The sequence below is a fragment of the Moschus berezovskii genome, chromosome 19, assembly GCF_049115385.1.
Source record: "Moschus berezovskii isolate FMDL1 chromosome 19, NW_MosBer_1.0, whole genome shotgun sequence".
NCBI classification, from domain to species: domain Eukaryota; kingdom Metazoa; phylum Chordata; class Mammalia; order Artiodactyla; family Moschidae; genus Moschus; species Moschus berezovskii.
In genome coordinates, this window is record NC_142478.1 from 57,528,870 (window position 1) to 57,541,097 (window position 12,228).

Consider the following 12,228-nt stretch of genomic DNA (forward strand, 5'->3'; position numbering starts at 1 on the left):
GTCTTTCCCAACTAGTCAGTTCTTCACATCAAGTAGCCAAAGGACTGGAGTTTCAGCTTCAGCATCAGTCCTTCCAATGAATAGTTAGGACTGATTTCCTTTAGGATTGACTGGTTTGATCTCCCTGCAGTCCAAGGGACTCTCAAGAGTCTTCTCCAACACCACAGTTCAAAAGCATCAATTCTTCAGCTTTCTTTATAGTCCAACTCTCACATCCATACATGACTACTGGAAAAACCATAGCTTTGACTAGATGGACCTTTGTTGGCAAAGTAATGTCTCTGCTTTTTAATACTGTCTAGTTTGGTTGTAGCTTCTCTTCCAAGGAGCAAGCATCTTTTAATTTCATGGCTGCAGTCACCTTTCTGCAGTTTTACCATAATTTTTTTAAAAAAAGGAAAGAGGTACTGATACACATTATAACATGGATGAACCCTGAAAACATTGTCCTGGGTCAAGACAGGAAAGACCCCTATTTTACAATTCCATTTATATGAAATGTCCAGAAAAGGCAAATCCATAGAGACAGTGTGAGGAAGGGGTTGGAAAGGAATTTGGGGGGAATGATTGCTAAAGAGTACATCTTTTTAGGGTGGCGAAAATCTTCTGGAATTAGTGGTGATGAGAAAAACCGAAGTGTACAAAAGGAAATCAACCATGAATATTCATTGGAAAGACTGATGCTGAAGCTGAAGCTCCAATAATTTGGCCACCTGATTCAAAGAGCTGACTCACTGGAAAAGACCCTGATGCTGGGAAAGATTGAGGGCAGGAGGAGAAGGGGCGACAGAAGATGAGAAAGTTGGCTGGCATCACTGACTCAATGGACATGAATTTGAGCACGCTTCGGGAGACAGTGAAGGACAGGGAAGCCTGGCATGCTGCAGTTCATGGGGTTGCAAAGAGATGGACATAACTTAGCGACTGAACAGCAGCAACAATGTATTATCAATTGCTGAACTTGAAAAAAGGTGAATATGGTCCCCCAAATTTTTATGTAAATGTCAAAGATAAGCAATGGATTTCTTCTGACATGAAATGTTAGAAATTTCTTTATTATTATTTATTAAGCACCAGCTTAATACTGCAGATATTTCAAATCACCAGGCAACAACTCATTCTTCCCCACCCATCCCACCCCAAATTCTTGATAAAGAGCTCTTCAAGTAAAGACACACGCTCTTCTCTCCTCTGTATAAAACTTTATGAAATAAAGGCAAAGAACTGTGTACATCTTGCTGTGAATGCTGCCCACGGCTGTGAAGGGTCCATCCGAGGCTGGCTTTATTGTCCAGGTCCTGAAAGACTCTTGTTCATGAACTGTCTCTTCACAAAGCAAGTCCACCACTAACAAGGAGGGACAAAACAAGGCACAGTGGTGGTCAAATCACAGTGCAGGTTCAAGGTAAGGTCAGAATATGAATTTACTTAACAAGAAAACTTCATAGTGGTCTGGCAGCCCTTACGTAAGCTCTTTGAAGGTACATGTAAAATTTTATTTTTTTCTCTCTCCTTTTTTTCTGCAGTGACTCACAGGTCACTCAAAATTACAACAAAATAAATACATTAAAGCTGTCTCACACAATACCTCTTCTATGGGTTTACAATGCCCCAGCCTAAGAACATACAACCAAAATTTCTTATTACATGCAATTCATTATTCTGTGTGACTCAGGGAACTCCTACTATGTATAAGGTACCAAAGTTAAGCTACACTGGAATGTGAAAACTAAACAAAGTGTGTTTAACAGTGGCTACAGGGTAAAAGGTGATTTATCAACTAAATAGGCAATGAAAAGAGTTTTTACCTTGCTGGGTTTATCATTCTGAGGGTCAAAAACTTTCTCACAAAGTCTCAGTCCAGTCTCTTGCCTCAGCTGTTGTAAGTAGGCCCTCATCACTTCTAAAATCAAGAGCAAGTAAAATAAAAAATTATATTTGAGAAAGCATCCCAAATGTGCTAGCTGTTGATTTAGACACTGACCTTGGCAGTATTCTTCAACATCTAAACAGGATAAGAAACAGAAACAGCAACTCAAATGGTTTTAAGATTATACTCATTTTGGTCCAAAAGGTTCTCTATGTGTCATACTTGTTGCCAATGATCTTTTGTGAGAGTGCCTCTCACAAAGTAGGATGGTGCATGAGCTAATGATTCCACTCTCGATCTGTACAACAGTCAAGCCAAGAAAAGAGGGGGGTAAAAAGTCCAGTGAAGAAAACTGTGCCACATAGGAAGGGGGAGGAGATGTTCTTACCATCTTCCTGTTTGTTTGCAGGTTTGGCGTAAATGGCATTAAGTGGAAAACCAGGCTCTCCAGGAATGGGAAAATTAGTGATTCCCAGTGTATACATTTCTTTCTCGCCTTGGCTTTTAGAATTGCACTTAAAAAAAAAAAATTATATACACAAATGTAGGGAAAAGGAATATAACATTTCAATTTGCAGTTTTTTAGTCTAAGTGGCTAGGTCTGGGGTTATGTTTTTGTGCCCTTTTGTAATCTGGTAAAGCCTGTAGGCTCCTCCTCAAACTAACTTTTTAAATGAATAAGATAAAACAGGCCTACACAAGAATCCAATGATAATGAAATACCATAATTACAATATTTAAAAAATCAAATTTATGACATAGCCACACATGTGCTCTTCAATGCACTAAATAATAAGACTCAGCAGTGGACCTAACAACTGAATTTTGAAGCAGTAATGAATGTAAATAAAATTTCAAAAGATCTTCAATTGTAAATGTAGTATGAAAATGCTGCAGAAAGTCACAGGTATTGCTAATGCTATTGTGGGCTGCTGCCTACGTTAACAATTAAAGTAAATGCTAGAATTCAGTTGGAGGTTAGTGAAAAGATGTAATCTTTTCTCCACTCAAGTTCATGCACCCCTGAATTCTATCCCTGGACCCCAGGTTAAGAACCCTTGTGCCACGGGCTTAAAAAAGAATATTTCGGTCAAGATTTCTGTCTTGGAAAAATATATGCAAAGCCTTAAAACACCATCATCCTTATCTTCTCATCAGTCAACTACTGTAAGTTTAGACATCTACATTCAGATTTTCCTCTCAAGTCCATGCTCTAAGTCAGAGGAAATATTTTCTACTTCTCCTTAAAGTCTCAACAAGTCTAAACACCTATTGCATTCCTGACAAATGATCATCCAGGCTTAATTACCTTTTGGAGTTTCTTTAAACACTCAGAAATGTAGAGAGTTATATATATCAAGGTCCTATCGGCTTCATTCTATGGGAAGAAAACAAAACTTAAAAAACAGTCCTGATCAAAATGCAATAATTATTTGCAATAAAAGAATTCAATCTTTGTCTTTTGATTTATTAACTGAAAACTGAGAGCACAGTTACCACAGCATCAAAAATTCCCATTCTCCAAATGCAATCTTCTCAAGTCCTCTGTCTGCTCCTGGGGAGGCAGCCACCAGCTTCCTCCCTGAGCTGTGCGGCTACCCGTTTTCCTCAGCTCCCCTTGCCCTGGGTTCCTGAGGAGTTGTACCAATAACTTCTTCTAGGAAGGAGAGCTAACAAAGCCGCCTGGAAAACCTGAGGTGAACCGTATGGCTGGTTAATCTTTAAAAGCCCTTTCACTTCAGGATCTGTGCCGAGAATAGAAACATTTATGACTCTAAAGGAGGAAGCAATTATTTCACAACTGACCTATTCTTGAAGAGCTCCAAAAGTCCAACTCTTGACCTGACCCAAAGGAAAATGTGGAGAAGACAAATGGATGCTAATCAAATCTGGCACGTTAATTCAGGTCAAACTTTACAAAGATTTATAATTTTAAATAAAGAAACTACACTTTTCCCTATTTTTAAGACTCTATAATATTCGAGAGAGAATGAAACGTGGTGGAATTTTAATTACAAACACCACACTTAAGACCATGCATTAGATTAGAAACGTCCATTACATCACAGAATGTTTAGATCACAGTTTATTGTCCAAGAGTCTACAAATAAAGATTTCACACCCTGTTGGATTCCAAGAGATTAAAGTTTGGCAAGGAGTTGAAAGAAGCAAAAAGTAAAGGAGAAAAGGAAAGATATACCCATTTGAATGCAGAGTTCCAAAGAATAGCAAGGAGAGAGAAGAAAGCCTTCCTCAGGGATCAGTGCAAAGAAATAGAGGGAAAACAACAGAATGAGAAAGACTAGAAATCTCTTCAAGAAAATTAGAGATACCAAGGGAATATTTCATGCAAAGATGAGCTCAATAAAGGACAGAAATGGTATGGACCTAACAGAAGCAGAAGATATTAAGAGATGGCAAGAATACACAGAAGAACTGTACAAAAAAGATCTCCGTGACCCAGATAATCATGATGCTGTGATCACTCACCTAGAGCCAGACATCCTGGAATGTGAAGTCAAGAGGGCCTTAGGAAGCTTCACTACAAACAAAGCTAGGGGAGGTGATGGAATTCCAGTTGAGCTATTTCAAGCCCTAAACGATGATGCCGTGAAAGTGTTGCATTCAATATGCCAGCAAATTTGGAAAACTCAGCAGTAGCCACAGGACTGGAAAAGATCAGTTTTTATTCCAATCCCAAAGAAAGGCAATGCTCAAACTACCGCACAACTGCACTCATCTCACACACTAGTAAAGTAATGCTCAAAACTCTCCAAGCTAGGCTTCAGCAATACGTGAACCGTGAACTTCCAGATGTTCAAGCTGGTTTTAGAAAAGGCAGAGGAACCAGAGATCAAATTGCCAACATCTGCTGGATCATCGAAAAGCAAGAGAGTTCCAGAAAAACATCTATTTCTGCTTTAATGACTATGCCAAAGCCTTTGACTGTGTGGATCACAACAAACTGTGGAAAATTCTAAGAGATGGGAATACCAGACCACCTGACCTGCCTCTTGAGAACTCTGTATGCAGGTCAGGAAGCAACAGTCAGAACTGGACATGGAACAACAGACTGGTTCCAAATAGGAAAAGGAGTACGTCAAGGCTGTATATTGTCACCCTGCTTATTTAACTTATATGCAGAGTACACCATGAGGAACACTGGGCTGTATGAAGCACAAGCTGGAATCCAGATTGCCAGGAGAAATATCAATAACCTCAGATATGCAGATGACACCACCCTTATGGCAGAAAGCAAAGAACTAAAGAGCCTCTTGATGAAAGTGAAAAAGGAGAGTGAAAAAGTTAGCTTAAAGCTCAACATTCAGAAAACTAAGATCATGGCATCTTGTCCCATCACTTCATGGCAAATAAATGGGGAAACAGTGAAAACAGTGTCAGACTTTATTTTGGGGGGCTCCAAAATCACTGCAGATGGTGACTGAAGCCATGAAATTAAAAAACGCTTACTCCTTCAAAGAAAAGTTATGACCAACCTAGACAGCATATTAAAAAGCAGAGACATTGTTTTACCAACAAAGGTCTGTCTAGTCAAGGCTATGGTTTTTCCAGTGGTCATGTATGGATGTGAAAGTTGGACTATAAAGAAAGCTGAGCACCGAAGAATTGATGCTTTTGAACTGTGGTGTTGGAGAAGACTCTTAAGTCCCTTGGACTGCAAGGAGGTCCAACCAGTCTATCCTAAAGGAGATCAGTCCTGAGTGTTCATTGAAAGGACTGATGTTGAAGCTGAAACTCCAATACTTTGGCCACCTGATGCGAAGAACTGACTCATCTGAAAAGACCCTGATGCTGGGAGGGATTGAAGGCAGAAGGAGAAGGTGACGACAGAGGATGAGATGGTTGAGTTGGCATCACCGACTCAACGGACATGAGTCTGGGTAAACTCCAGGAGTTGGTGATGGAGGGGGAGGTGTGGCGTGCTGCAGTCCATGGGTTCACAAAGAGTGGGACACGACTGAGTGACTGAACTGAAATTCCATAATCTAGAACATTATCAAGAAGCTTTACTGACATCTCTCGTAACGTGCTCACAGCAGCCTCTCAGAGAATGTCTGTCCATTCCTCCCTCTCCTCTTCCACCCGCTTCCATGGCTCCCTTCCTCCTGAGATCACAAGAACGAGAAGGCAGAGGGAAGGGTCCAGGACACAGAAGTATATAAAAAGCAGCAGGCTAAGTTTTTTGGTTTTGGACTCGTACAAAATAGGTGCTTAATACTGCTGAGTAAATAAATATAAAGAATCTGCTACTGCTGCTGCTAAGTCACTTCAGTCGTGTCCGACTCTGTGTGACCCCATAGCATAAATCTCCTCAGTATAGGACCAAACAATATTTTAAGCTTTGTGAGCCACAGTCAGTCACAACTACTCAACTCAGCTGTTGTGGCATGACAGCACCCATAGGTGATGTGTAAACAAATGCAAATGGCTATGTTCCAGTAAAATTATTTACAAAAAGATGTGGTAGGCCAGATTTGGTCCTCAGACAGTAGTCTGCAAAACCATGGTGAACTAAGATTAATATAGAATTAGGCACTGTTCTGGATTTTTAAAATCACACAAGCTAATTTCATTTTACTTATTCCTCACATTAACTCTGACTGCCAAGGAGATACCATCCCCATCAGAAAACTAAAGAGCAAAAGTTGTACTTTACCTTAATTTCATAGTTTTTGAAGAAGACATTGGCCTTAAAGTAATAGATAGCTTCATCCACAATATCTGTATCTTTTGCTAAGCAGGGCAGGATGGGAGAAAGGCAGAGGATGTTAGCCAAATGTAAAACATAACGTTTAAAAAGCTATAAAGAAAAAAAAAAATCTAAGCTCAACAGTCAAGGGCTTTGGAATTGAATAGCACAGAATCAGGCTACTGAAACAAAGTCTTTAGAAAAAAATTTCTAGAAAAATAAGCACATGGTTTATTCAAACAGCTTTACTGTCTTTATAAAAATTATTCATGCTCATTAGAGAAACAAATGAATCAATACAGGAAAAAAAAAGTAATTGTCACCCTAATCTCACTACCCAGAAATAACTACTCTCACATTTGGTGAACATCACTTCAGACATTTCTCAATGCATTTACAAAAACAAACTGAGTCACAGACTAAATTTAATAAATTGCTGTCTTAAAAATATTTGGATGGCCAAAAAGTTCATTAGGGTTTTTCCAAAAGCTGTTACAGAAAACCCCAACAAACCTTTTGGCCAACCTAATACAAACAATTCCATATAATTTTATTTGAACTTAAACACTATGGCTTTCAGGGAAAAAACTCTCAGCTGTTCATTTAGGAATGTATTGGGATTCACACATACATCTTTCTTCTTACAAAAACTGTGACTTCAAATATGTACAATCTGTTTAAGGTGGCTAAGAGACTGAGAAAAACCAGAAGTACTGTTCTAACAAAGACAGGTCTCATTACAAAATTTCTTTGGCTTTTTTTGGGTTTTCCTTTTTTTATTTTAAAAAGGTCACAATCCCAGGGTCTTGATATCTGGCAGCTGGTTTTAGCAATGCTGAAAAGGTTATTTTTATTTCACAACCCTGACTGCTGTTCCTCTCACACAGCAGAAATGCAGAAGCTTTCCTACTCTAATCCAGTTGTCTTTATCTTTGCCCATTCCCCTGCTGGAGAATTTTAACAGAACTCTCTTTTTTTTCCTTCCTTTAAAAAAATTTTTTTTTGGACATGTGGGATCTTAGTTCCCCATCTAAGGGTCGAACCCACAGCTGCTGTAGTGGAAGCGTGCAGTCTTAAGCACTGGACCACCACAGAAGTCCCCAAAAGAATTCCAACTCTAGACTTATGTTCCCTGTAATCTATTCTCTTATTTGCAAAAAAGAAACTTCCTTCTATGATCCCACAGTGCTTACTTACAAAAACAAGCTAGCTCTAGTGTCATGTTGCAGAGGAAGGGAAAGAGGCTAGCTGATAGGATTCAGGCTAGCTGATAGGATTCAGATCATAGAAGAGCATTCGGCATATATAGTTCAATATCTGTTCAATGTAAATATTGTTCAATATCTGTTGAATGTAAATAACTAGACTAATGCTAACAGTTACTTAGTCCATAGCACAGGCTTAGATTTCTCCATAATTCCAATTCAGTCCTATTCCAGACCCCTTGGGAAGCGTAATAGGTCGCTCTTAACTGTAGAAATCATGAAGTTCCAGTTTCCTGCAGTCCCATTCTCTCTCAAGGGCCCAAGAATTGCAAAGGTGGTAATTAAATTTACTTCATCCTTGGTCAGTTATGTCTTCTGATATACTATACAGTATTTTGTCACAACCTGGGAAGTAATCTGGTCAAACACTGATCTTTATTCTTCCTCTGCAAAAGAATAATGTCATTTTTTTACATTATTTTTCCTGTTTTGGGTGACTTTTTTTTTTTCCATCTCAGAACAAGAGTATGGTGACTCACCAAATTTATTAAGTTTACTGAGCTTTAAACTGGTATTGAAAACAAAACTAAATTAAAAGGAAGTCAAATAAACTGGCTAGAAGAATGGAGACAGGGTCAGTACAAAATTAGTAATCTAAACTATGGTCTTGGAAACCACAAATGGAACTCAGTGCAGACCCTTCCTGGCTACAGGGAAACCATGTCTAATATAACACAAATTGCACTGTTGGCAGAACATCTCAGAATGTCGTCAGAAGAGTTTCAGATAGTATCTGAAAAGAATGAGGCATTCCGAATAGAGAAAAAAAAAAAAAAGCTCCAAAAAGAAAAGTGAGTGCCAAGAAAGAAAGCAAAAGATACAAAATTCAGAAAAGCAAAAGAAGAAATGAATGTTATACAGGACACTTAAGACTGAGGTATTGGTAAAAACTGGGATCCTGAAGAATGGACAAAGGAAGTAGATTCAGATAAAGAAAAAGGTTAAAACATGCTTTGCTTTTTCCAGCTTGATGACACAGAAAGGATGGGGACATGATGTTCTATAGAAGCAGCAGCATTACATTAGTAAGAACTGACAGTGATGATAGGAAGAGTGTTGAGAATTAATCACATTTCCTTTTCCCTCTCAACAAAATATCCCAGAGAAACTGGCAGCAATAACACAGTTTCCTATTAAATGCAACATCTACCCAAGATCTGAGAAGGTGTAAAGCACAATATCCATCAAGCAAATGGAAAATACAAGAGCAATCTGAGAAAGTATTTCCCTGATGTGCTAACATCAGAGGGTTTCATACCAAAATGTGAAAATAATGGAAAGGGGTTTTGACTTACTCTCTCTAGGGGCAGGTCCTTTGAACTGACTTCTGATAGGCAATAGTGCCATGTTTCCAATGAGTTTGGTGTCAGGGTCCATGAGGGAAGAGTGGTAAGCCTGTAGGGACAAGCCAGGTAGGTACACAGAAGTAGAAAGAGAGCAAATGTCACTGGGGCAAACAAGTACATTTCCCTAAAGGAAAAAAAAGAATAACTCATCCAAGATAAACTGGTTCATGAAAACTATCAAAGTTTGAGGCAAGCTGGTTGTTGAACACAGCCATTATTAAAAATAAAATTATATAAATTTTCAACTAAATTATATTAAAAAAAGGTAATAAATATTTGATACTTTCGTTACTTCCTATTTTAAAATTATTTTACCAATGTCTGTGATCTTAAGGTTAGTTATGTCTTTTACACCTACAGTGGAAACACTATATGATAAAGGTGCTCCTGTGCTTCCCTTCTAATTTCACATTTGGTGACAGAACATTGGTAACTGGTGAGGTATTCACACTATAGAAATAGGCAAACACTATATAAATATGAGGTACCCAGCAACCCAACTGTTGTTAAAACCACAATCCAGGCACTGGCTCTTCAGCTCTGCCACTTCCTGGCTTTATGCCTTTTGACCAAGACCACTTCTCTTAGCCTATTTCCACATTTGTAAAATAAAAACATATATACTTGTTTTCAGTGGATGGATGTGAGTTAGAGGAGGGAGAAAAAAAAATGACATTTATGAGAACAATTTATAGGCAACTTTCTAGTTCAGCATTTTACAAGATGTCTGGTTTTTTGTAAGACAACATGGGCCCCAGTCATTTATTCATTCATTCATCAAAAGATTACTAAGTACCTTCTGTGTGCAAGGCATGTGGGGATACTGGCATGCAGGACCAGCCCTGGCTCTGACGGATAATAAGTAAGTGGTCACAGGGGAAGTCAAGGGTGCTCTTTGTGCACCTGGAATGAGTACAAGGCGTCAGGGTTCTGGCCTAAAATCTGGCTTTATCAAGATTTACTAGTGCGCTTATGTATTTAAGGGCTTCCCTGGTGGCTCAAATGGTAAAGAATCTGCCTGTAATGCAGGAGACCTGGGTTCAATCCCGGGGTTGGGAAGATCCCCTGCAGAGGAAATGGCAACCGACTCCAGTATTCTTGCCTAGAGGAGGAGCCCAGGATTCTTGCCTAGGACAGAGGAGCCTAGTAGGACCCATGGGATCCCAAAGAGTCAGACTCGACTGGGTGACTAACTTTCACTTTATGTGAAAATGTATTTAAAATGGATAACCAACAAGGACCTACTGTAAAGCACATGGAACTCTGTGCATTGTAATGTGGCAGCCTGGATGGGAGGGGAGTATGGGGAAGAATAGATACATGTATATGTATGGCTGAGTCCCTTCACTGTTCACCTTAAACTATCACAACATTGTTAATCTACTACACCCCAATGCAAACACACAACACACACATACACACACACTAGTGTGTAACTTTGGGCAAGTTACTTCTCTGAGCCTCAACTTCCTCCTCTGCAAAATGAGAAACCACTAACATATCTACTTCATAATCACTCCAAGGATGAATTAGGGAATAATTTATACAAACTGTGTAGCTCAGAGAGGGCCTGACATGCATAAGGAGTCAAATGGTAGCTATGAGATTCACGAAACATATAACTATGGTTTTCTCCTTTTTATTACAGATATGCTTCATCTTACGCTGCCCCGATCCTCCCCTGCACTAGCTATACTGTCTTATATAAGTGTTACCCACTTATTACCTTCATGGAATTTGTCACTATCTGAAACAATCCCCCTTATTTTATTTACATTTACAGATTTATTATGTCTCCTCATTAGAATGTAAACTCCTTAAGAATAGGGATTTGTTGGCTTTATTAACTGCTATAATAGTGCTTTGGCATGCAACAGACGCTAAACATCACATGAAACTGAATATGCTTTTTCCTCATCTGCAAAATGGAGACCATGATGGTGATAAATCTACCCCCAGTGGCTGTCAGAAATTAAGAACAACCAAACCACCATCAATTTTAACTCCTACTCTGATGCACATGAAAACAAACATTTGGAAACTAGGCGCGGACCTTGCACCCGCTCTGAGAGCCCTAAACCCAGCGGCTCAGGGGTGGTAGCCACTGCCGGGGCGACAGGGGAGGAGGAGTCCGGGAAGTGGGGTCGGACAGGCGACAGGCAGCATAAGGGACCCGCCTCCAGAAGCGAAGGAGGAAGTGGGCCTACAGGGAAAAAAAAAAAAAGGAAGCCGGGCCCTAGCTGAGATATGAGAAATTAAAAGGGCAGCCCTTGCCTTCGCGGCTCTAGTGAGGCTTTGGGAACCCCGCTGGAATCGGGGGGACGGGGAGAGGCACAAAAAGCGATAAAAAGGATCAAGCCTGGAGAGGAGAGAGTAGAAGACTTGAGGCGGTCTCCTTAGCACGCCCAGAGTCTCCGGCCCACTCTGCCATGCCCTGTTCCTCCACGGCCGGCCGACATCCCCGGGCCGCCCTAATCCCACAGAGACCGGCCCCTCTCCTCTTGCCTTTCCCCTTCTCAGGCCCCTGCTTTCTCGCTGCCCTCCTCGGCCCGCTTTTCTAGGCGCACGCAAGACTTCTCGAGACTCTCTCAAATCCCCGCCGTCTCCCGACACCCCCAGTTTGGCCCCTTTACCGGCATCTTGGAGGCGCCCCGGTCTCAACCCCAACGAAGAGAGTCTGTTTAGAGCTCGGTGGTTCCGGTCTGGCAGCCCGGGCGGGGTAGGCGGAAGTGAGCCGGAAGGGGAGGGCGAGGGCAGGACGCCGCGCTTCCGGCCTTGCAGTAGGTGGCTAGCAGCCCCAGCAGCAGCTGCAGCTGAGCGGATCCGACAGGGCACCAGGGGGCGCTCGAGCCCTAGGCAGGGGCTCTGAGTATCGCGCCTGCGTGAAGTGTGGGCGAGAATGAGGCTGATTTCGGGGTTATAGAATCCTAGATAAATCACCTCTTTTGTTTTTTCTCAAAGATCACCTTTTCAGTAGCATTCCCTGGGTCATCCTAAATTCAGTCCCATTTCAATCCCCTTTCCCCCAGTTCTTAT

General features: G+C 40.7%; 1 protein-coding gene across 1 annotated transcript; it reads right to left on the reverse strand.

Annotated features, from left to right (window-relative positions):
• Positions 1-1,120: 1,120 nt before the first annotated feature.
• ARPC3 (actin related protein 2/3 complex subunit 3) lies at positions 1,121-11,964 on the reverse strand. Its single transcript, XM_055405104.2, has 7 exons — positions 11,826-11,964; positions 9,142-9,241; positions 6,549-6,625; positions 3,180-3,248; positions 2,259-2,385; positions 1,809-1,903; positions 1,121-1,347 (listed from the first exon to the last, which is right to left on the reverse strand). Exons 1-7 carry the CDS (start codon positions 11,829-11,831, stop codon positions 1,285-1,287), a joined length of 537 nt encoding a protein of 178 aa, XP_055261079.1. The 5' UTR covers positions 11,832-11,964; the 3' UTR covers positions 1,121-1,284.
• Between the last annotated feature and the right edge of the window lie 264 nt (positions 11,965-12,228).